This window comes from Neopelma chrysocephalum, unplaced genomic scaffold, assembly GCF_003984885.1.
Source record: "Neopelma chrysocephalum unplaced genomic scaffold, ASM398488v2 Primary Assembly neopelma1_45, whole genome shotgun sequence".
NCBI classification, from domain to species: Eukaryota; Metazoa; Chordata; class Aves; order Passeriformes; family Pipridae; genus Neopelma; species Neopelma chrysocephalum.
The window spans coordinates 17,817,483-17,843,778 of record NW_020897704.1 but is presented as its reverse complement, the minus strand read 5'-3'; the positions used below and the strand labels follow the sequence as shown (position 1 = coordinate 17,843,778).

The window sequence follows — 26,296 nt, the reverse complement described above, 5'->3', positions numbered from 1 at the left end:
ATTGACTGTTAAAATCCACATTATGATCAGAACTGTAATTCCAAAGATGAGGTCTTCTGAAAGCTTAATTTACTATGGTGGGAAGTGGCAGCTGCTCCAACTCAGCAAAATTAGCTTTTTTAACTGAGATGCCAGGGAAAACAGATGTAGATGAGACAATAACAAGAAAAACAAAATCCACCACCGCCAACGCACAGGTTCATTTCTCATGACCAGAAGATTCAAGGAGGGATTCTATGGACACATTAGCAGTGAAAGGGAGGAAAAGGGAAATATGGATCCAATAGAGAACAAAATAGGGGGACATAGTGACAAATAAAAGGTCAAGGGTCTTGATGACTTCTCTGCCCTGTGCTTTGCTCTAGTTCCTGGGCTCTGCTGAATTCCAAGATTCCTTTCCCCTCTTCAAGCAGCAGCCACAGGGGTTGCCAATCACATCTCATGGTCAGAATACAGATGAGCACCCAGGTGACTCTTCCCAACTGTTCACCAGACATTCAGTGAAAAATCAGTGAAACACTAAGCATCAGCCATTGTGCCCATCCACTCCCCCACAGTGACTCAGGTTTGCTGTCCCCTCACTGCAGCACTCACACTGATTTTCATAATCTAATTAGAAAAGGGTCAGTCCTGAATTCCTAGCAAAACGTGAAATCAAAATAATAACTTCAAAAAAAAAAAAGGACAAAACTATTCTGGCTTTATATACTGCTGCAGATTTTAAGAGTGTTATTTTTTCCCTCATACAAGAAGAAAAGCAAAAGGCTGAGGAAACCAACATATTAAAGAGTGATAACAGATACTAACTTTCCAAGAATATATGCTACTTAACAAATATATTGTTTAGGCTAGTGGTTATTTCAATTACTAAATTCTTTCTTTTTAAAGAAAGAATTTTTTTTCTTTTTTTCACAACTTGGATGGAGTTTTACAGGCAGCCTTCTCATGCAGACCGAGGGATGGGAGCTGGTCCATGCAGAGGTACCTGTGTATGAAAAAAAAGTACATTACGTTTGTGTAAATGACTGGACGTGGCTAATAAAAACAACTGTTCACTGTTGCTTTCTCACAGCTTTTTGATGACAGCATGTCAAAAAAATCTTTGTTTGAGATCTCTTGTGTCTTGCTTAAAGGTGCAGGACTCAAGACTTGCCAGCCCCTTACAATACACTCTCCTACGGCTCATTCCTGGTGTACAATCTTTTGATTTAGCAAAACAAATCATTAAACCTCTTACACAAATCACTGCACACCCCAAGTGATTAGGTGGTGCTCACAGAGGACATCCCAACTTATCACCCAAGCCAGGAAGCGCTTTGGGATGTAAATTCCAGCCATTGGGGAGCATCAGGAGAGGCTTCTGAGTCAGATCATATGACTACACTAGTATGGAAAGTGACTGATTCTTCTCTGGGGTTTTACTTGCATCTGTCTCACAGGAAGTCTTCCTCCAAAAGTCCAGATGGTTCTTGCTGATGGCTGTGGATTTCCACTCACCTTTCCACACACCCTTTCCTTGGAGGTGATCATTCTGCCATTCAAGTCACTTCTAGGGAAGTAGAAATGTTGTTTTCACACCTGGCTCATGAACTAACCATCATAACAAGTGAAAAAAGGCCACCAGTATCTACCAACCAGCCCTTTTCCCGTCGAGGGTGAACTGACACACATCCAGTGGCAGTTTAAAATACAACAGATCTTTGTAACAAGCACTTTCATGCAGAAGTACTCAACTGTTCTGCACCCATTTGATCTACTCAGGTGATTTTATTAGTTTAAAAAAAACAACCCTTAAGTAGTGTCTTGTCCATGACCATAAAGCAAATGAACAGAAGTCAGGTCCATGGTTTCATATCAGGATACAGAACAAATGTCACAAAATAGCAGGGGGGAAAAAAGGAAAATCAGTTTTTTTCACAACTGGTTTTTGATGCTTCAAAACTGCTGGGAAAAACCTAGCAACTTTTTTTCCTCAAAGCAAAGTCAAAAACTTGGTTACTGCTTTGAGGCTTTGTGGTGAACATGCAACTCTTGGACTTCATCTCCAGGAAAAGGAGCGTGAGGGTCTGTGTGGCTTAAGCTATTCCCAAGGAGGGGATGAAAAAAAGAAAAAAAAAATTCTAGCTTTGCAATAAGTTGAGAATCTGAGTGGAAAAAAGATGAGCCAAGTTTTGCCAGAGATGCCATTAGGAGGAAGACTGGAAATTTAAACCTTGAATGATGCACAAGATTGGCTCAGCTCCAGTGACTCATTGTTCATAGACAAAAGCCTTTGTAATTCTTGCTGCAGTAACAGTTATCCAAGACTTTTTTCCTCCTGGCCCGAATATCACAGAGTGAATTCCAGAATCTGGGAGAAGCTTCACTAGAGCACGTTCAGTGCAGTTCAGAAGAAGGATGGCACGGTGTGTCTGGGCAGAGCAGGGTGAGCTGTGAGGCTGCTGCAATGGGAAGAAATGGGCTCCAGCATCCAGCATTCCAGGACAGGGCGGCTCAGGAGCCCGTCTTTGCTGACAGCAGGCACAGTCAGGACACTTGCAGAGGAAACAATTCAAAATGTTGCGTACTTGGTGCTGGTGAGTAAAATAAACAAAACAGAGTGGGTAATATACTTGGAGATAACCTGCTTGCCCCCAGCTTTACTCAAGGTTACCACTGGACATCACAGCTTGGAGAACTGATTAAAGGAGCGACCACAATTATCAATATAATCATTCATGCAACAGACTAAAAAAGCCTGAGGATTTCTCCTCTTTCCAGGGCTAGGAATCAAAAGTTCATGCACTTATACAAGAGCAATAAAAAAAATTAAATATTTATTTTGAATAACAAGCTTAAGTTCAAGCTGCAATGTTGGCAATGTTGGTTTTAAACACAGATCACAAAAGCGTGCAGAAAAATGTATTTGAGCAAAGAACAAAATAATACTAAGAATTATACTAAACAGCTGCTGATTTTTAAAGAAACAAAAAAGGCTTGTAATCACTATACAAAATATAAAATGTATTAAACACTACCATCCACAGAACAGAGGTTTATTTTAGTTTGATTATATTTAAAAATTATTTGTGTAGTTATTTATATAGTGAATTGTAAATGAATATTATACAGTAACCTCCTTTTGGTCTGAAAAACCTTTGTTGCACTATAGCACATCCAATCACGTTGCAAAAGGAAAAAAAAAAAAAGAATTATTTGTCCTTACTATCAATAAAGAAAACAATCATTGATAATACAGTAAATATTGTCAGGTCTACAAATAATGAAATTTGAAATTACTCCTTCGACTCTGAAGCGCTTTCCATGCAAAAAGTCAGCACTTGCTGTTTAAACTGAGTGCACTACCAAGCAAAGTCCAGGGTCGTAGATGCTCTTGGTAAGACTAAACCTTAAAAAAAAAAAAATTAAAAAATAAAATAAATCGAAGATTGAATGCAATCATGCAACCATCTTACTACTGGGTAACCCACTGTGTCGCTTGTCAATTTATTGCCTTTCTGAAATATCACTCAAGGCATCAAAATTAGACTCATGATAAATATACACATAATGAAAGGACACGAACTGCTATTTGACACTACTACTGGTAATGTCTGTGCTACGTGAAAGCACCTTTAAAAAGAGCCTATGCGGCAAGAGATAAGTGTCTAAAGATTCAAAATGAATCAACAGTATTGGATAACAATATAATTCTCAACTCAGAAGCTGCCTCAAGATTAGGTGCATCTTCAGTTAATGTAACAGGAAAAAAAGGCAATGGATTTCATTTTATTATTTGTATCCACTCATAAACTGACCTAAGGCCACCAGATGTGCAGACACAACAAGTTTTCTTTTCTTTTTTTTTTACAGTTCTTTAAATTGTAGGATGATAAAGGAATAGATCTATTCAAAAAACAAACAGCTATTTGATCTCTATTAAGAGGTGGCACCGGGCGTGGGGTTCACGTTCTGAGTGGCCACCTGTGGTGCCACCTCAATGATCCGTGGCTTGTCTATAATCCTGGCCGTGCGGTTGCCCTTCTCCACGATCCCGATAATCCACGCCTGGTGCCCTTCGCCGTATTTCGGAGACTTGATCTCGGCGCAGAATCGTGCTGCCTGCTCCCGTGGTAAGCAGATGAGGAGGCCTCCTGGGAAGAGAGAGAGCAGAGCATCAGACATCTGTTTGCAAAGCATTTCAAACCTGCATCTGCCAAAGCCCTACTTGGAGAAGGACTTGGTGACTTCAGTGGAGTCTAATGAAATCCAGCGATTCCAAGAGAAGACACCATGGAAGTCCAAGCTCTTGCTTTGCAGCAAGAGGTTTGTGCCTGAATTCAGTGTTTAGTTTCATATAAATGAAGCCAAATACACACAAAAGATGTTGGCAAAAGGACATAGTACTGTTGCCAACAAATGACATACTGAAACAACCCCAGCATTGTAACCTTCCACAGGACCGCAATGTGCCTTTACACAGAAACATTTTGGGTAAAGGTCATGTGCAGATACCTGTAACCACATATTGGTGGCAGCTGATTCTGTGAGTAATCCCATGGCCTGCAATGAAATCATTCATCAAAGCAGGGACCACTGCCCTGCTGAGAATGCAAGAGGCAGAACATTAAACAGGCTTGATCCAGTGCTCTCTGTGACAGTCCTTGTGACCCCTTTGTTTGAGAAATTTTATAGCCTTCCATTTAAGTTTTTTTTCCTCAGACACAAGTGAAAATATTTTATTTACTAAAAAGTGCTTTCAGAAGCAGCACAGTTAACTAGTTAGCAAGCTCACCATTCCATGATTAAACCTCAGAGCACTTCCATTCTAAGAATCCCAAAGCACTGAAAAAGGCAGCTTAGCAAGTGAATTGAAAATGTTTGGAGAACACAGGCAAGAGAGTAGATTCACACAAACAGAAATTTGGGCACATGCTGAGGCTCACTTACTCCTAAAGAGTAATTTGACCCTCACAAGTTATGCCACCAACTCTGGCCAACCCTGGGGCAAAGGGCCACCTGCTGAGCTGGGCTCAGTGCCACCTCTTGCTCCACAGCCCCCAGACAGGCCCTTGGCACCTTGGGCACCTTTATGTTTGACCTTAGCCACCTTTATGTTTGCTTTTCCATGCACACAGTCAGTCCTCTCAGTGGTGACTAAAGATATTTTTAATTTGAGGCCATGACAAAGAAGCAGCTACTGAACATGAGGAATTAATTATAAGGATAAATGGAAGAGCAAAAGCAATTTTTTCAATTCTATATGAAGAAAACAAGCGTGCCAGCCAGAAAATGTCCACCTCTCTGACATTTCAAAAATAACATCCAGGTAATTCCATCAAACCCAACAACAAAAAAAAACCCATAAGCTTGAATGACAGCGCTTAAAACTACTCCGGATGTAACAGACAAATCAATTGCAAAGGAATTATGTGACATTCCCATGGAAGGCTCTAAATCAAATTGAAGAGAAACTTACATTGTGATGCAAGTCAGGGAAGAGGTTTACAAGAGATAGTGCAGAGAATGTACTAACCAGCCAAAAGGGAGGTGTACAAGTATGGCAAAAAAGGAAATAAGAAAGAGCACAAGAGTAATCTTCACTCAATTATCTTTTCAACACACACTCTGTTTCTGGAATTTTGTATCACTTGTACCTGTAGTCCATTATCATTCTTTGGCAAGTTCAAACACAAGTACAAAATGCCAGTTTCCAGTGAAAAATCGCTTCCCACCTGCTGGCTGCTTCCCACAGTTTAATCAATAACCCTTAATAAATGCTATGGGCTACTCTCAGCCAGCAGTAGGTTTCCTGTATGCAGGGATTATATTTATTTCTCTGCTAGACTGACCAGTCTCATTAAGCCTTGGGTAAGTCCTTAAGGTTCCCTACTGTTTATTCTAGTCCAGTTTGTTATTGGTATTCCCAGCTGCTCTGGTTTTGGGGAGTTGAAAGGATGCAGATACTTAGTATCTCTCCTGGCTTATCTTTTTAAAAATAAAAGGCTTTTTTTTTTTGTTAAGAGGTTTTGAACAGTGCTTGTTTTAATAGTATTGCAAGCAGAGAAGTGGACACAGAACACTTCAAAAGCAGGCTAGACAAAGCTTTGCAATTAAGAGCAGAGATACAAACAGTTCATGAATCAAAACCGTGTCCTTTCCCCTGCTAATGGCTTTCTCCCACAATGACTTGGATGAGATCATTAGCCCTGCCTCTCATCAGGCACTGACACAGCACTTCTTTTCTACCCATCTGCCTATTTCCACCAAATGTGCACAAACACCAAGATGCTGAGACACCTCTACTACAGCTAAAAGAGTCATCTGACACCAGCCAGCAGCTTCAGAAGTTATTAGAAGAGGATGGCAAAAATACACACATGCATAAGCATCCCATACAGAGTAACTCTGTGACTTATCTCTGCAAGCAGCCACTCTAACAGAGTTAATTCTTTGGAAACCAACTGCCTGACTGCTACTTTAACCACCAGCAAAGAATTACCTAATAGAAAGCACAAAATCATGTAAAGGGCAATTTTAAGAAAATACACCATAAGCAAGGGTGCCTGGAAGATGGAAGAGATGATGTAACAGATCTTTTCAACACTGACTTTTGTCAACAGGTGGCCAGCAAATGCACGCGGGGAAAAAAGTCCCACAATAACCTTAAAATCCATTCAAATAGTTTTCCAGTAAATTTCTCATTGCCTGCCCAGTCTGCTGAAAAACATCTGTTCACAGATGAAGAAGCGACAGACAGAGCGTGTCTGGAAGTTTAAGCCAACAGAGAAGGAGAGTGTCTGTATTACAGTATGAACAGCCCTGAGCAGCCCCCAACAGGCTTCCTCACAGCTGGGTATCAGGCACAGGGAGGCAGAGCCATGCCTCCACATAAATCAACTCCAGGACTCGAGGTGTGCAGACAGCCTGGGTCTGAAGGAGCCATCCCAGCACAGCCTGCCCAAGCTCACGCACTGCTGAGACACGTCAGGCTGCGCAGTGCAAGCCCAAAGCCTGTGTGACTGTGGTTACACAGCTTTCAGGGCAGGGCTGGCATGTCCACGTGGCTACAGATCTTTTGAATATCTGGCAGACGCTGCCCTCTCACAAATCCCTATGGCCACCTCTAATGCGAGAAACCCAGTGCTGTGATGAAATCAAACAGACAGGTTCTGAGGCACCCACAGCTCACAGCCAGCCAGATATGTCTCGCTGGTTTTTCCATCATCATCCATCTCTGCCGAACACAGGCTGCTCAGCATTTCAAAGACAGTTCTTGTTCTCAAGTCCCAAAAGAGATTCTGAAGTCAAGCGTTTCCCACCTCCCAGCAGTGCATCCATCTGCACTGCTTCACATTCCCTCAGTGAAAAGGCAGAATTGGATATGCCCAGGGAGCAGTATGGACAGCTCTGAAGACTTTGCAGCTAAACCATTTCCACACCAACAGCTATTCAAACCTCTGCTATAGCCACTCACCCAAAAGAGCACCTTGCAGTTCCAGCTCTGTGTCCCAGCTACTTTTTGGACTCTTTCCAACTGATAACAAATGTTACCAGCACTCTGGCTAGGTGAGCTCTGTGGTAGTGAGAATCTGTCTGGTGCTACCAACCTTATTGACACATCTTGCCAAGCTGCCACCAGGTATTTCTGGTCCCTTCTTACTGATGCTGGATTCTTGAACTCTTGAAAGGCTTTACATCCCATATCCTATTACACATCAGCTGAGCCACATAGTCTCTGTAGGACAGAGTGTCTGCTCAAACACAGATGACCAAGGGACAATTCAGATCAGGGTAAGTTGTGTATTCACCAGGGGAAAAGTTTATGGTTCTCACTGTGATGCTTCTTTCCAGATCTTTGGACTGTTTAGCTTCAAGGGGCCCCCTCTGTTTTGAACTGCAGAGAACTTGGATAATACTTTTGGAGAGCCAAAGAGAGTGGAGAAATGAGGTAAGAGAAAAAGACAGACTGGGTGCTACATCTCCTCCATTTCCCAAAGAGAAATAGAAGTCAGATTAAATTAGAAAAAACATAACGGAACAGGACAGAAGATTCAAAGGGAAAGTGAAGTAGAAAGACTTCCAGCAGAGGACAGTGATTGTGCTCATCAGAGAAGTGGCCTACTCTTAAAAAGCAACTTAACAACTCTGTAAATGTTTGTCCACAGCCAGATCCTCCGTACAAACTTTTGTATTCACTGTCACTGCAAGTGGCAGCTTTATTAAGCAGGTAACTCAAGTAATGAAGGGGTCAGAGACCAATTTTTTTTTTCTGCTAGTCATAGTCCCTTATAGTCCAATTTCATAAAAGTAAGGGAGAAAATCTATATTCTTGGATGTCTGTATGCTGGGGACAGATAAGGCTTCACTCACAAAGACTGGCCCATTCATCACTCAACTTCACAGATTTTCATAGTAACAAACCTAAAATCATCACAAACTTCTAACTGCAAACCCTGTCCCAGGTTTTCTATAACAGTGTTCCATATGGAAGTAGAAGGCATTCAGAATAGGATGGTGGTTTGGAAGTTAGGCTGAAGAAGTCAGTTGTGAACAGCTGTGTGGCTGATGCTCATTATCCTGGCTACCTGCCAAGCCAACTGTGCTGCTGAATGCACAAGGCACATGATTTGTACATTTGATATTAAATTCTAAGGTGGAGGTGCAGGGAAGGAAGAGGGTGGCACAACTGTCACCTACCTGAAGTCTCTGGACAAGTCCCGTGCATGAGGCCAAACATGTTTCCACAAGCCTTGCTGACAGCAGCCATCTTGGCAAGAACGGGAAGGTTATGGATCACAAAGGACACCTCGTTTCGCTGCTGCTTGGCAAGGTTCTGTGCATGCCCCAGGATCCCAAATCCTGTGATGTCTGTAGCTGCATGTGCATTGAAAGTGTGCATGAGTCCAGCAGCTACAAGAGAGGGAGGGGAAAAAAAAAAACCAAATCAGAAAAAAACGAAATTATGAGGAAAAGCAATGCTTCAGCAATATTGTTAACAGTCTGAATGAAGTTGAATACCTTTAATCCAAATCGGGTTGGGTTAAATTAATAAAATAAATAAAATCATGCTTGAAGAGAACTGGAATTCACCAATACTGCATGTAACACTTAAAAAAATTCAACTTGTATTTAAGATATTAAATCATGCTGAAAATCTGTCATCAAAGCTGCATTTATGGGCATGCTCTATTAGACATGTGCTACTAATTTATACTGGCAGTCTGAGAAACAGGGGTTTGCTTCAGATTCAAACCTAGCTGAGGGCCAGAGAGGTTCTGAGCTCAGCTTTGCTTTACTAAGGGCAAGACTGACCAGACACAGGTCAGTCTTCTCACATCTCTTCCTCTACCACTCGGGAGTTGGTGACATCAGAACTTAATTGCTGGACACTCAAAGTTTAAGAGCTTAAGAACAAAGCCTGCAGGCTGTGGGGGAAGGGCCCCAGCGTCCCCACCTATGCATTTGTGAAATTCCTGCACATTTGGAACTCCTGGATGGGAAAAAGGGCACCTCTGCATGCAGGACAATAGTCCAGTTAAGAATATTTAAGTGTTGTTAAAGGTGCCTGATGAGAGAGTGGAAAAAAAACAAAACCAAGAATGCTTTGCCCTTCTCTGTTGCTTCCCAATACATGAGCAGGACTGAGGTTTTTTCCATAAGACAATCCCTGGTCATTTATTTTTCCTGGAAGGCTTTGTGACATAAGAAAAAAAAAACAGTGGGATGACATAAGAAATGAAAGCTGAATGGAAAAAGAGATATTTAACTATCCCTGTTTCTTCAAGTGAGAAGTAAGTAAGAAAACACATAATTCAATTCTCTACTCTGTCAAAGATACTTTGAACAAATAAGGGAAATTATGAAGTAAAATTTCTAGCGTAAGAGCAGAACCTTCCCTCAACCAAAATTAAGAAGAAAAAATGCAAACCAACACACAAAAACAGGAAAAAGACAAACAAAAAAAGAGACCATGTGTTACACATTCCACGCTTTGGGAAGCACAGAACATGACTGAATTAAAAAAGCCAAAATTTAAATTGAAACTTACATAACACAAGAGCTTTTCCTTTCTTATTCTATTTCAAATTTTTTTAACCTTATCAGTGTCAGGCCTTCTCTATGCACAGAAGATAAGGAACAAATCCAATATATGCCCCTTTAAAGCATTCTCTAACTCTCTGGGATGTTACTTACAGGAGCACTCACAGAGTCATAATCACATCCAGCAGCTTTGTATTTTTGCTGTGTAATTAAAAGAGGGCATTTGATTTAAATTTGCTTATCTCACAAACACTGATCAAGCAAAAAGATGGGGCAGAAGGAAGGGATAAAGCGGTTGTGTCACACTTCCCCATGGCAGTGAAATGAAATTTGGTATGGAACTGGAAAAACCCATGACCCCCTTCCCCTTCTTACCTGTTCTGTTCAGCCGTGCCATGTTCATCATTGCCTCCTGGTATGCGAGTTCTACATCCTCTTGCGTTACCACAAGCTTGATTTTATTCCACTTTTCAGGCTATTGGATGAAATAAAGATGATTCTTTTAGATTTTCAGCTTTATACTTTAAAGCATACCCTTCCTACTTTTTCTTAAAAAATCCCTAATCAAAAATGTACTTTTTAAAAAACTCAGTTAAAGTGGGGCAAAAGGGTCGACAGTCAGAGGTGTGTGCCTTACTCCGCTGTACCCAAGATGTATTAGGCATCTCAAATCCTGCTGTCAGCAGCTGAGTGGAGTAGAATAAACTACCCCAGGGCAAAAACTCCTTCAAGGCAACTCTCTGCATTGAATCCCCACAGCCGAATAAACAGAACTTGGTTGCTGGAAGTTGAGATTTGTAATCTCTGGTTTCTTCTTTTTTTAAGAGAAAAAAGTCTTGATTTCACACCTGGACACCTTGATCAGGAAACACCACTGATATCCACCAGTCCAAGTCAGAGGAATGTATGCTAAGGTAGGATATTATCACTCTGGTTTAGGATTAAGGCAGTTTCATTAGTCTGCTTTACAGTTTAATACCAGCATCCCCTTCCACCCATTCTCCAGTGTCTTGTATGGACTCATTTCTTCATCACATTCCAAGTAATGCTTTTCATCCCAGAAGGGTTTCAGAACAATTTAGCAAGTGGTACCTTTATAAAGAGCAATTGCTTCATTCCAAGCTGAAGTCATTCCAGATCCAGAATGAAACAAAGCAACTATTTAACTGTTAAGAGCAACATTACAAACTAATTTAACTTTTTTTTTAAATGAAAAAAGTTACAGAGAACTGAAAGTAAACAAACATAGGATTTTCTCAAGCCACAATGCCTACACTGCCATTCCATAGAGTAAATATACAGAACAAACCTCTTACTAAACCAAAGGTGCAAAAAGTACTAAGAATCAATACATGATGCTGCACTGGTGGAGGATCTTGTCTTAACAAATGGACACTGACTTCAAGGGGTGTAAGAGAGAATCCAGAAATGGCAAAATGGGGAAAGACTGGTCAGTTGAAATAAATTTGGAAAGAGCAAGGAATGATGGCAGTGGGATCAGAGTTTCTGAAATTAGGTTGAACTGGACCTACCAATTAATTAAGAAAAGCATTTCTGCTTACATAAATGAGAGACCTTATCAAAAAATAAAATGGGACTATTACAGAGATGACAGAACGGTGATTATTCTTACTCTGGGTATGACTGAAAAACTTGAGCAATCACTCTGCTTTAGTTTTCAAACACGAAGTTCTGAGGCTGATCATGGGATGGAAACCAGTCAGATGATGGGAATGGAAATCAGGAACTGTGGGGAAGCAGAACTCAAGGCTGAGGCTGTAAGAGCCACAAACACAGGTAGCTTACAAAGAGGCAAATTCCTCTCCACTACAGCAATCAAATACCGGGGTTAGTCAACAGGGAACAAAGGCAGAAAAGTTCACAAAAACTCCCAAACAAGTTTTAAAAGCAAGCTTAGATTTCCAAATTGAAGGGTCTGTAGACAACAGCAAGGTCAGAAAACCCTCTCTGTAGGGGCACATCACAGCTACCGCTTTCACGCATTTAAAAGAGGAAAAAGCAAAGGGATGGCAGTTCCCAGCTGTGGACCAGCCTGGCTGCCAGAGCCACAGCCAATGGCTCCATCACCCCTGGCACATCCCTGACCTGATCTTGGGGCCCGTGGAGCCCAGCTCCCTGCAGGCTCTGCAGTCTCTTCCCAGAAACACAGCTGGGACTGGCTGCAGCAGTGCTGGCAGCAACCAAGCAAGAAGGACAAATTTCACCTTCATTTGGATCTTCCTTTCACTTGTCACCAGGAACTTGCTCACTTCTGCCCTGTTTAAACACCTCAGCTTTTAGGTTGTTGGGCTTTTTAAAAATTTATATTTCAGCCACATATCTCTACACTCCATTTTTCCTTTCTTCCTTATGCATAAACCTGATGTACTTTAGCTTCTCCCACACACTTTTTCATACAAAGTCCATTTCCCTACCAAAATTTCATTTACAGATGGATTTGTGATGGGTAATTCTAGTTTCCCTTTCCCTGCTTTTTCACAAAACAAATCTAAAGAAAAGGCAGCACAGCTGCTCAGAAATTTTCCAAACACAACTGAAGTTATATTCTGTTTACACATAATAGGAGGATTGATTTCCTTGCTGTCCTCGTTTTTCAGACTGAAAGTGTTTCTGTTTGACAGTCAAGGAAATTAGTAGTATTTGAAATATGTGGAAATTCAGAATATCCTTAATTTTCAAGTCTGCTCATCAGTACAACAACAGATAAGTTTAGAAGTAAGATTATGGCCAGAAAACATACTATAAAATTGGTGTCTTGTTTCACTCCATTTTCATATCAAGATTATCTGAGGCCCTGATCCTTATATCTGTTTGGAAAAAAACACAGGATTCTGAAGAGGTCAGAACTAGGTCAGATCCTGTACAGAAGGAGAAAAATATTTTTCTCTTGTTGCTCACGCTTCAGACTCCAACGAAGGTTTAAGCTGGTTCTCTCCCACTTTTCTAACACTAGCTGAGTAATTAGAATTTATCTGACAATGCAGTGGCCAACAGCCAAACCCAAGGAGACTCCAGCTCACTCCTCTGCCAGTCTATTGGCTCAGTAGTCCCAAAAGTAGAAAAGATGGATCTTTTTGAAGTGTAAACTGAGCAGTTATAATTTTGAAGACACATAGTGGGAGCCAGACAACATAAGCAGATGCCAATTTTGCAATCACTTTTCAATTCAGTAGTTACATTTTTGCTTGAAGTAACAGATGGAAGTATGTCTACATACATAATGCTGCTAGAAATATTCTTATTGAATGCACAGGGCAATACATGTGAAACGTAGATATATTTCCATGTACACAAGCAGAAAGCCCAAGAGCACAGACAGCACTCTTGGCCTAATTGCCATCAATAAGTGTTGCCAATTACTTTGGCAGGTGGAGTAGGGAATAATTTTACCCAGGGTGCTAGTCTGTTGTTCTGTTAGTAAACAATTTTATTACAGCAATGCCTGAGAAATAACTAAGAATTAGGTGCAATTAAGAAGGGCTCACTAAGCACAAAATATTAAACTGCCTTGATTCTGATAGTTTTGCATGTAAGCAGGGAAAGCTGAGACACCAAGGAGGAAGGAGAAGAGGTGATAGATCATTCCCATATGAGCTGAACTTTGTCATTTTGAAGGAATAAGGAAGGTCACCTTTAACTCACAACCCTCTTCCCTGTTTCTTTTTTTGTAGTGTACTCACAATATCTAGCCACTGGTGCACAGCTACAGCCACTTGTGTTCCCAAGGGTTTAGTTAATACAAGCACATCTCCTGGCACTGCATTGTCTGGCCTGAAAACAAAGAATTCATATATTAATTACATAGCAAGATTCACAAACGTCATTAGGAATAAGTGCTGATAATTACGTTTTCACAGACCCATGTATCTTGTTGCACAGTTAAAAAACTGACTAATTGCAGAATCACCCTTGGGGATTCATTGCCATGCAATATTATTGAGCAAAGTGCTGCAAACTTATTTAAAAGTGCTAATCCTTCTTAGAATAGAACAATGCTTGCAGTCAGACACACACCAAATTACATCTCTTCTGTCAATTTATTGGAGACATAAACGAGGATGGGGGAAAAATTAACCTTTGTTACCCAGGGCATAAAATACCCAACACTAGGATCATGAACAAACTCATTTGTATAGTATAACATGCCACAGAGGGACACTGAAGATCAGCTTCTGTTAAATGGACAGAGTGCTGTAAATACAACAATTCTGTAGTTTTCTACAGCCATTAACAGGATAACTGGAAGATGGCTCAGAAACTTATGTATAAATGTGACAGAAATTTATGTTCAAAACGGTCTCCAATATCTTTGAAGACTAGAAGCTTAACTATCCTGTCAAAAGGAGAATAGGATCAAAAGGTACTGGGGGTTGGGGAGAAGTAAAAGGACATCCTGTCTAAAAAAAGCAAATAGGTACAAAAGAGTTGTGGCACCTGTTGAGTGCTGAGGACAAATGCAAGCAGGAGAAGGCACTGCTTTATTCATCAGAGACACACCACAACATCACAACACGGTGCTTACAGGGTTGGGTTTTTACTGTACCCCTTCAGACCAGTGCCTTTGGTTGTTTAGTGATTAACTTACATTATAAATTCATTAGGCTGACAGACTGTCGTGGCCACTCCTCCTAGAACAATCCAGGGATTTAACACTGTTTGCCCACCAGTAACAGATGTGCCTGCCTCTTCTGCTGCATCTTTGAAACCCTGGATAATTAGAGGCATCACTTTGTCTCTTTCCTAGAGATCAAAACAGAAGTCAGAGTTCCATACACAGCAGTGCTCGTCATTTCAAGACTCGTGCAGGGCTTTAATCACTCAAGCCAAATGCCCTCATGGCAAAGAGTTCAAGACAGACAAGCCAGCCTTAGGAAGAGTCTGGCCTCCTGAAACCTGCATCTTATCCCATAGAGTTATGGTTTTGCAGGTCCACCTGAAAGAGGTGGAAAGACACTTAACTCTGAAGAAACATTCTTCAAAAGGTCATGTAAAAGTAACCAGACTTCTGGGAACTCAGGACAAAGTATCCATCTGCTCTAATCAGGCACAGCCATAGCAGTGCAGTGCAATAAGGCCAAGTTAAATCAAGATACATTTGGCCTCCACTAACCAGGGAAGTTTCAACTTACATCCTTCTAAGAATAAACATCCTTTTTTTTGCTACAGCAAAACAAACATACATGCTGGTCACTTCCACTAAAAAAAAAAACCAACAAAAAAACCCCAACCAACCAACAAACAAACAAAACAACAAAAAAACCCCATAAAAAATAAAAAGAAAGCAAAACCAACCAAGGATTCTATGAATTGGCAATCAAATGCTGGCCTTGGAGCAGTATTGTCCTGAAGTGACAGAAGGAGGGACCCCATTTTGGTGGGGATGAAGGCAGCGGATTACAATGTCACGGGAAACTGAACTTTTAGCACCTGACCTCAGAATGTTCATGAGGCAAGAGCCGTACTATGAACTGAGCTATTCAACAAAACCATCTCTTCTTTAAAAGGGTTCAAACTTTGGGGAGAAAATATGCTAAAGGTAAATACATTCTAACCACACTTAGCTGTTCAGGTCTTCCATCAAAAGAAAGTATCAAAAATCTTACCCTATCTGTCATTTTATTGCTGATTCCAAGGAGCATCAACATATTGTCACATTCTGTGACCCCCATGGCATAAAGGTCACTTAGGACATTGGCACACGCTATCCGGCCCTGAAAGAGAAGGAAAGAAAAAAAAAATCTGCAGAACTGTAGGTGAATGTTTAAACACTTGCCAGGAACAAAGCTTCCAGTATGGGTTTGCACTCTGACACAGCTGCTTATTCCACAGGCTCCAGCATTAAGAAACCCAGCCACAGATGCAGGACGATCCATTTCGTGCTACGTGCCCATCTAAAAGTCCAGGATCTGCTCCTTTTACAGGAACAGGGAGAATTCATCCCAGCTGTCTTAGCATTCTCTCTCACTGACTGTGTAGGAATCCCAGAGTTCAGACTGGATGTCCAGTCTGAGAGGCTGAAGTTAAGCTTGACAGTCTGTCTTTGGTAGCAAGCTCAGTTTACTTCATCTGACACATTCCTGTTAACTTTATCCCAGCACAAAACTGTACATCCTGATGAAGATGACCTAGTAAGGAATTCACAACTGCTAGGAAGCCAATCCAAAATGCTGTATTGCTGTACCTCTTCTGCATCAGAATACACAGGAGACAGGGACCTTGATGAGACAGCTGTTTGTCCTCTGCACTACCCTGAAGGCCATGTCTGCACTCCTCAGTTTTTAGGAGAGTACTTCTCTTCCCGGAGGATACAGCCAAGAAGTCAGGAAGCTGACAGCACTGAGAAGCCATCACTTGTGTCACATGAAATTAGCTACTCTAATTTTACTAAACTAATGGTTCTGAGTCAGAGTTTCTGGGGTATGGACCCAGCACAGATGAGACATCCAGTTTCCTGATGAAGATGCAGAACTTCCTGACACAGGATGTGCCCCAGGGGACAGCAAGATATTTCAAAATACAGGACAAATCCTGTTGTGTTACCCTGGAAAACTCCATGCATTCTATGAAAATCGTTTTAGGTTTACAGCTGCAGAATGGTAACCAATATCTGGTTTTATGATTTTAAATCTGGTTCACAGGCAACACCACCATGATAAAAAACAGCAGCATGCTTATTTGACAACATTTGGACAATTCACAAAAAAGTAATCTTTTCAGGCAGTTACCTCACTTGCTGATGACATAAAATAACATCTCCAAATCACAATTGAATATAATCCAGTTTTTCATACGTTCAAGAGCTTCCAGTAGCACCAGGGGAATCTCTTACATTTGGAACTGGAGTATGGATTAATCATTTAAATCTTAAACTATTAAGAAAAGAGTGAGCTGCGTATTGCATGGTTTGATGGATATTGGCTGTTAAATTTCTAGATGCCTACCATTCCCCTTTTCTGGAAGGGAACTAAAACCATTCTGTGTTATCTTTAGTATTTACCAAGCAAGCTGCTGGTTTATGCCGTGTTAGGAACCAAGAGATAAGTTTTTAAAACAACAATGACAACAGCTCTGATAGCCAGAGGTCAGTCTAACAACCTTTTTGCCAACTGCCAAAACCACTATGGAAACAAATTCAGTGCAAGTCTCAAGTCTGAAGCAGCAGAGAGAACAACATACAGCTTGTGAACACTGACAAACACAACAGGACTCACAAACAGGGGTCAGTCCTGCAGGCTACCTGCCTGCTTGCTCAGGTATTTGTGTTTCAGGGGGACTATGTGCAGTACTAAGAACTATTTATAAGGGCAAAGGATGAAGAATCAGACACCCATCTCCAGTCCTAAGTGAAGGTTCTTCTTAAAAGAGCAACAAAAAGGTTCCTGGAATGGAAGGGGAAGGGCATCCTCTCTCAAACTACACAGTTCCCTGCTCCTGTATTCAAACAGGTGTCTCCACAGTGCCACAACAGAGGCCAGAACCAACCCTATTCCCAGTGGATTGATACTTATTATGAAACCTATTTTCAATTGCTCATAACATTTCTAATAAACCATTTAAGCTGAATAAATCCTCTGCTGGATATGGATTTTACAGGTGTACATCCTGGGGATAATTCTGCACATGGACTGAGTGTTTTCAAAGACAAAGAGAAGGAGAAAGGGGAAAAAGAAGGAAGAATGATTTTGCATATAACTGCAGAACTTAGTTTTAAAATAGGCAATGACAGAGCGAGAGAAATCTGTTTTCTGAAGCAGAAATTGGAAGTTCAGCTGAGTCCACACACAGTTTTGCTTCCCTCAGCTGTTTACTAATCCCTTCTGTCACAGCACCCAGCTTAGAGTTCATCTGCACTTCTGGATTTCCCTCTTTGCTCCCTCTCCTTCAACTAGGAAGAGAGATCAGACAAGGAGCTGCAGGTGCAGCTTTCCCTGTGCACAGAGAAAGAAAGAGGCTCTAAAACAGGGAATACCTGCTCAAAACCAGACTAGAACTGACCTGGTAAAGAAACTGAGAGGAAGGGCAAGGAAAGTGTGGACTGCACACGAGTGATAATGGTCACAGAGTAGTAACAACGGGCATGGGTCAGGGGACATCCAGACTTAAATGAGGGAAAGAAGCAGTTGGAGAAGCAGGGCAGCAGCAGCCTGTCTTGAACAAAGGAGTCCACAGCATACTCCTTTATACAGCCTGGACACAAACTCAAACTTCCCACATCTCACCATTCCTCTGCTTGTAACAACCATCCATAAACCCTGTGGCTGGTTGTATTTGACTGTCCTCTAACCAATGCTGGTCCACACAAGAAAACATATATACTGCCCCTTGAGGTTCTCTAGCCCTCAAGAGAAAGAGGTCTGAGTAGAGGGTCCAGCAGCATTAATCCTGCTGGATCGTCACTGCCAGTACCAGCAAGAAGGCTTGTGACAGAATCCCTGTTCTCAGTCAGCTTTTAGGAAGAAATACACATCTGTAAACAGATTAGGAAGTGGCCAGCCACCAGATTAAAATGAATGCCTTCAAGAATGAAAAGTGAAGGACTTGAGAGTTAGACAGCACCAAAGTTACAGCTGCTGGTGCATGTGGATCACAGCATAGACTGTGACTATGATGCAAACACTGAAGCTGGCCTAAGGCCAAATTTACATTTCACTCCAACCACACAGGCCTTAACCTTATCTGGGCACAGGCTCATCTATCTACTCCTGCGGCACCTCAAACCCTTTGTATCTCCAAGCAAAGCAACCCTCCCCCTTCACCACAGCCTCTACCACTGTCCCTCGTGAGTTTTTGTTACAAGGTGAATAAAAAAAAGAGTTTCTCAGATGATGAACTTGAACACAGATCTCCAACATTTTTTTCCCCCCTCTGGTCCCTGACGAGTTGCCACATGATATTAAGGCAACCCACATGAATCAAATTTCTCAGGAGAGCTCAACAGCTCCATACTCCAGAGGCCAGCCTGAGATTTTGGCTGCTCAGTTTGCAAAGAGCTCTTCTGGAACAGAAATCAAAGGAGCTACGCTTGCATATGTGCACACCACCTGGTCAAGCATGCTAAAAAAAGAAAGAAGTTGGTCCCAATCTCAAACTGCGTGTCCAAAACCTACCAGACAGGTCTCACAGAGCAAACAACAAACCCACAACAGCAAATAAAGCATGCAGGTACCCCAACAGCAGTAAAAATATGCAAAGGAGTCACATCCAAATCACAGGAACCATGAATTCTAGCACTTCTTAACTTTCATTTAACATTTCCTTACAGCTTTATTAAGTCTTTTTTTTAAATTAATTTGTTTCTCCGTGATCTGTTCAAGTCAATACTGATCACTGCCACACATACCTCCACACAGGAATCTCTACTAGGACAGACTAAACGAAATAGGGACACAGAAGCAACTGAAGCCAAAGTGCACCCAACTTCCAACAAGTCATTTCAGTGTAGCCATGTTCAAGTGGGGGTAGTACAACAGGAAGGCTGGTGTTCAAAGGCACTCTGAAGTTGCCAGGTGCTATTGGCAGCTACCGACATTTAGGTATTTCCAGTTCTAACATGTTACCTGGTTATTTCAGTACCTTAAAAAAGGCCAATTACAATGTGGTTCTGCTCATAAGTGGAGTTTACTTTCTGTTGCTTCACAGGCGTCTCTTTTTCTCCCTTTTCGACTTTACAAGCCAAATCCCACAGAACAAGAGATGAAGGGAACTTTGAATTGAAGGTGGCAGTTCTCCCAGCTTTCACCTATAGAAAGCAGCACTGCAGAATTCCCAGCCAACATGGAAGACTACAGGATGAAATGATGCCTTTCTCTCTTCAAGCCTATTTAGGAAAGCCTCTGAATGCAATTAATCACACAATTAGCACTGCACATCTAGAAGAAACAGTCAGAACTGCCAGTGGATTGGTGAGAAGCCGAAATCAGCAACAAAGCCAACAGTTAAGTTTAGCCAACTTACCATCATATAAGGGTCATCCACAATAGGATAAATATAATCTGTCGTCTGGACCAATGACAAACCTCCATGTCTTAATGGAATAACACAAGTGTCCATCCCAATTCCTGCAAAGACAGAAATCCCTGAGTGAGGCGAGTAACTGTGCCTTTAATTATCTGTTGTTCTTAACAAGACAACTTATAAAACATGTCTGTGAAATACAACTCGCAACACTGTCTAAACAGACATGGCAAATTCCTTCCTTAGAGAAAGCACACAGCACAAATAAGAGGAAAAACCAAGCAACCAAGCAAATAAGAGGAAAAACCAAGTTCCTGGCTGGCACTGAACATAAGCATAAATAGCTGAAGGCAAGAACTACAATGGAAGTAAACTACAATGTTCTTTATTCTCTTGCAGCAGAATAACAGTGCATCAAGAACATCTGTGCTTGTATGTAAGTACATTTAAACATTTAAAGTTAAGAGGAACGACGTGCATTGATATTGTCAAAAGTAAATAGGTTTTCCTGTCACTCTGATCTCAACAAAAACACAGTGACAGCTTTAAAAGGACACAGCCTCTCATAAAGGACATTCCCTCACTTCAGGAGGAAGAAGAACACTGCCACAAATCACAGCCCTTGGTGAGAGATGATTCAAACACTTGGAGCTCTTGTAACTGTGTTAACCTCGCCTTACGCCTGTGAGGCTCAAAAGTGGCAGACGACCTGATAGACACAGAACTTCTTTGAGAAAACCACAACTCTGAGCACACCCTTTTCCCTGACACTGGGTATTTCAAACAGAGTAAGCGATATTAAAAACCTCCCAGCGTTTGCTGTGATGGAAAAACCCACAGTAAAGGGGCAGGTGACAGATCACAACATGCTGGCTGAGCCACACTCCCTGTGGGTATCCTTGTAGCAATGGCAGGTAGTTTATCTCCAACCTGAGATGGCAGCAAGCCACCTGGAATTACTGTGCATACCTCGCAGGGCAAGAGTCTTCAAAATAGCCTGTTTTTAGGAAGCACATGTCACTTAGAAGCCTTTGCTATGCAAACACACTATGCTGTCACTTGAGGTCTTATTAAGAAGACAGGGAAGGTGTGTCAGGCAGTCAGTATACAGGTGGAGAGGATCTTGCTTCTCCTGCCTACAGAGGCAGGAGATCTTGCCTTGGAAGAGAACACATATTGACAGAAGCTCATGAGCAGTAACTTAAGGCTGCTTATCCTCCACAGAAGCTCCCAAGCCACTCTGTGTGATGTCCAGTGACTCCAGGGAAGGCCACATACACAGTTACAGAGAAGTGGCCCATGTACAGGAGCTGTTTTGCCCTCAGTTCACCTGTTCATGCCCTAATGCTGCAAGACTGACTTCACTTGTGCATTTTTCCACAACTGCAGCAGAAGTGCTGCTTGACAGACAGCCCAAGGAGCTATGATGGTCTTTCTGAGGCTACACTGATGTTCCACCAAGACAGGTCTGACTAAACAGTTTTTTACTTACAGTCACATTTAAGATTGCTCTGGGTAACATCACTTGCAGAACTAAAAAGGAGTGATCTTGAGCCTGCTATTGGCAACTTCCCTCCTGACTGCATCTCAAAAGCATGGTGCATATGCACAGGTGGTAGTTACCTGTCTATACCTTTTAAACACAAGGCATCAAAGGCAAATCACACCAAACTTATCCAAAGACACATTTGTGAAAGGGATACTCACCACAAGAGCATATTTTTAAGAGACCTGAGCTCTCCACCTTCTATTACGAACAGATTTCCTGTTACATAGTATCACACATATATTGATGGCATAAATCTACTTTTTTACCTTTTCATATAGCTGGAGAAGAAAAATGTATTAGCAGTTCCATTACTGTTTAGAGCTTGTAAGTTTGTAAGAGAAAAAAAATCCAAATCAAACTATTACTGATTTTAGAAAACTGCCAAATTGAAACGCTGCTGTGAACAATTTATTTAATTTAGAAAAATATGTATAAACAGCAATTTGGGGATAAAAGAAGCTGGAAGCGTCCTTCAGCAGGGACTATTAAATTATAGTGCCACCCCAGCTTCACACACAATTGCTGCTTAGATATTTCTTACAAAGATCCCCATTGTTTAAGCAAGAACATGGGTCCCTTACTAATCTCTCACTGAATTCAATCTCTAACAGAATAATTGTCTGAGACCTGTCAGCCTGCTAATAGACAATCAGCAATGTTAAAATAATTTTAAATAAGGTTATTGGACACTAAATTGATAATTAAATAACCTCAGAATAAATGCTCCATTGATATTTCTAAGTTGAAGGAAAAAAAAATTCATTCTGCACTGCAAAATAGAGATTGAATATGCAGGGCTGAGTAAACAGACAAACAGAATTAAAAGTGTCATTAAACACATTATCGACATTAATTTATCTATATCAATATTAGGTACAGTAGCTGGTATCAAAATACCTACGTTTGCCCTGTTCCCCATGTAGGTGGCTTGTGCAGGTTGTTTTCCCTTATTGCTTGCATCATTGTGCAAATATCAAAGAGAAAGTGAAGCTGGCAAGAACACAGAGGTCTTGGAAAGGCAGCCTTTCCCAGGCAGCTTCTACAGGTGAGCAAAAGAGTTAGAGTGGGGAACAATGAAAGGACTGAAAGGAATAATGACAACTGTGAAACAATTTGCTCCCAGTCAGCTGAAGCAAGGAATTTTTCTCTTGTTCACTTTTTGTGACCCAGGAACAGAGGAGAGGGGAGGGAGAGGGGAACTTCACCTGCAAGTCATCTAATTGCATAAAATTCATTGCATTCATTGCATAAATTTCCAAATGAATCAATATAAAATCCCAGAAATTAACTGAAAGGACTTCAGTTTGCACAGCATCTACTGGGGAAAGGGAGGAGCAGATTAACACCTAAGCACGTGCCTATCATGATGGCCACTCCTGAGTGTATTTCCTTTGTAGTTGAGTGCACTGCAGGATGTTAAATAAGTAAAATAATATTCCTGTATCCCAGATGCCAACAAGTGACAGCATGAGATTCATCCTTCAGCTTTCTGGATGCTGTGCATGCATTACACAACATACAGTTTTCAAACTGATTAAACAAACCACAAATGAGACCGTGTCACTAGGCACACCAAACAGAAGGACCGCACACGTCAGGAACAGCAGCTACTTACCCAACCTGGGCATAACTGCCCCCAAGAACTGTTCATCTTCCTGAAAATGGTTTTCTTGTAGAGATTCGAGCAGTTTCTGTAAGACATCCTGCGGCACTTTGCAGCCTGTGCCTTTCAGTTCAGTGAATCGGGTCAGGCGGAAGCTCTTGTCCAGTTCGTAACTTTCTGGGTTAAACGACTCCCGGACAGACATGGTTCTCTCCCACAGACTGCCGGCCTTTCCCACCCCACAGCAACGGGATCAGTTTCTCTGCTGATCAGTCTTATTAAAAAATAAAATAAAAAAAAAAATTGGAACCATTAGAAATTCCTAGGACCTGCGAGACAACAAGTTTTCCATGTGGAGTAAAAAAGCAAGAGAAAGCACTCGATGCCGTTGTTCACCTGTTAAGACAGGTGTGCACATCTCACACAACTCATTTCCCTAAGACTACAAAGGAATGACTCCTCATCCTACCTTCTGACATTTAGAACTATAACTACTATAACTATGCCAGAATCAGAGAATTAAATTTTTTCCAGATATGCTGCATAAGGTTTTCATTAAAAAAAGAATCTAACACACTTACCAACCTCATCTAACACAGAGGTAACAAAAGAAAGAATAGTTCCCAGAGCACAGAGGCCAGCTTCCAAAAGGCAACCTGGGCCTTGATCCTGCAACACGCTCAGCAGACACATCTACTTGTACTCAGCTCAGTGAGGGGTCACAATTTTAGCCATTGAGATATTATTCTCAAAAATAAGATGCTTTTCAAATATTGGCTCTGCTTCAGTCCTGATGTAAGAAGCTGAAAGTTCATAATACACCTGTTCTCCTTGGGGGAAAACACAGTCCTGGTGTTCTCTTAGTACAGGTAACAGAAGAACAAAGAGGCTGTATTTAAGCAGACTGGTCCACCTACAAACACGCCAGTTTACTTTTTGGCATGTCCGCAGACATAAAAATGTTGAAAAGTTTCTTGCCTCTCCAGCTCTTTTTTAGTCAACTAATGATACTGAGAATACAGAGAATTGCCCATTAAAATGGTAATGTAAAAAGACACTGATGCAACTCATTTAATAAAATTCTTAACAATGCATGTCTAATTTTAGAACGTTTTTCCACTCTGACTCACATCCCACCACACTCCAAAACTAATAAGAGGCCTAAGCTGAGACACTGACTTCTAAACAGGAACGGCTGTGATAAAATGCAATTCATCTTTCTCAGAGAAGAAGTTTTCAGGAATTACTAAAAACAACCTGAGGTATTTTCTTAGAAAGCAAGGCTCCTGCCTCACAGCAACAAGAACAGAGATCAGCGGCATCGCTGGCAAAATCTGATACCGACAGTCACATCCTAACAAGGTTAAGCTGAAAAGAAAAAAACAAATGCAAGTGACTGGCATTTGCCAAGTTCAAGTTTGCTAAATAAAGAAGTAAATCTACAGACTATGATGTATCTCCCCTATACAGCACTTATTAACAAGTACATCTGTTCCATAAACCTTCAAGTCTACTAATTTATTGATTATAATTTGTAGGAGCTGAAGTTTTAAGCTCCCTGAGAACTTTTGATGTGGAGCCCAACTCCCCCTTACAGTGCTTTCCCTCCTTCCCCGGGAGGTGTGGCATTTATTTAAAACAAATCTTCCAAAGCCCAGGCTCGGGCACTAATCCAAACTCTAGTTACAAGAACGTGTCTTGGATGAGCAATGAATTCAGTCCCTAGCTGTTGTCTTCCAATGCAAGACACTAAGCACTTGCAACCAGAAAAAAAAAAAAAGTGTCTGGAAAACAACCTGTCAACAGAAAAAGGAGACAAAAGCTTTTCGAGGAGGGGGATTTTTTTTTCCTCCATTCTTTTTTAACACTTCGTTCTAATTAATTCCAGCAATTTATAAAAAAGCAGCTTGCCCCACAAGGAAAACATCTTCCCTCATCTAACCAGTAATTGCAAAAAGCTTAGCACCCCCTGCCTACCTACACAGGGATGGATGCGGAGGCCACAGCCTACCAGGAACTTTTCTGCAGCCTTGAGGACTGCAAAGACACAGTTCCCTCATTCGAAAACAAATCTTGAAACAAACAAGACGATTTCATTTAATGGCAAACACCCGCAGTGCAAGAACGCAGTAACTTCTTAATGAAGATCTGATTAAAGCTACATGCAGTTGGGTATTTTGCAGACTGCCAGGGGAGCAACCTCCCCTGCAGGACGAAGTTTGGTGACTTCGGTAGTCACAGCACCGAGCCTGTCAGAGCTCAGGAAGCGTCTGGACAACGCTCTCAGGCACATGGTGTGACTCTCGGGGCTGCCCTGTGCAGGGCCAGAAGCTGGGCTCGATGATCTTTGTGAGTCCCTTCCAACTCGGAATATCCTGCGATTCTGGCAGTCCACGCAAAACGCGATGAGAGCGACAAGCATCCCTCCCCCGCAGGAGGAATTACCCCGTTACCCAGACGTTCCTTACTTTTAAAAGAGCGGCATAATAAATATTAAAAGCTAAAGTTTAACCCTTGCCTCCCTAAAGAGCAATCTGAGGAGAGCACAGGAGCAAAAAAACAGGGACGGGGGGGGGAAGGAAGGAAGAAGTGGATCCAGGTACATACCCAACGTAACCCCCCGAGCACCCGCCGCCAGCCCGACCGCCCGGGACACGCGAGGCGCGGAGCCGCGACACCCATCGACCCGGGGAGCGCGGCTGCGGGCGGGCATGGCTCCGGGACACCTTAAATTTCCAGCCGCTGCCTTTAGAGGCGAACCCGGGGCCTTCGCTGCCGCTCTCTTTGTGCAGACGGAGAGGAGGCGGCGGGGGAAGAGGAGGAGGAGGAAGGAGCTGCGCGGAGCGGAGCGGCGGCGGCGGCCCCTTCCCGCGGGTGCCCGGCCCCGCTGTGTCCCCCGTGTCCCCACGTGCAGGTAACGGTGTCACCGGGGCGGGGTTCGCCCCTCGCTGCCGGGGGCGGCCGGTGGGATGTCGGGCACCCCTACACCGCCACCCCCCCCCCCGCCGCCACTCCGTGATGGGGGGGGGGAAAGCGGGGGGGGGGGTTGGGGGCAGCGCCTCACCGCGATGCGGCCGCTTTAAAAAAATCTGGACGCCGGCAGCGGACGGGTTAAATTTTTCGCCCGCCGACATTTTTTTTTTTTT

General features: G+C 42.2%; 1 protein-coding gene and 1 long non-coding RNA gene across 3 annotated transcripts in view; one reads left to right on the top strand and one right to left on the bottom strand.

Moving 5' to 3' along the window:
* Nucleotides 1-538: 538 nt before the first annotated feature.
* On the bottom strand, nt 539-26,001 carry SEPHS1 (selenophosphate synthetase 1). Its single transcript, XM_027679526.1, has 9 exons — nt 25,758-26,001; nt 23,163-23,424; nt 19,999-20,102; nt 15,648-15,755; nt 14,630-14,784; nt 13,725-13,815; nt 10,399-10,498; nt 8,680-8,892; nt 539-4,133 (listed from the first exon to the last, which is right to left on the bottom strand). Exons 2-9 carry the CDS (start codon nt 23,353-23,355, stop codon nt 3,919-3,921), a joined length of 1,179 nt encoding a protein of 392 aa, XP_027535327.1. The 5' UTR covers nt 23,356-23,424; nt 25,758-26,001; the 3' UTR covers nt 539-3,918.
* The window catches only part of LOC113965711, a 14,338-nt gene continuing 13,994 nt past the window's right edge, over nt 25,953-26,296 (top strand). The window contains exon 1 of one of the 2 annotated variants that reach the window (XR_003533617.1): nt 25,953-26,064. This is a non-coding gene — a long non-coding RNA (uncharacterized LOC113965711). The remainder of the gene's footprint in view (nt 26,065-26,296) is intronic. The other variant, XR_003533616.1, reaches the window with a different exon arrangement.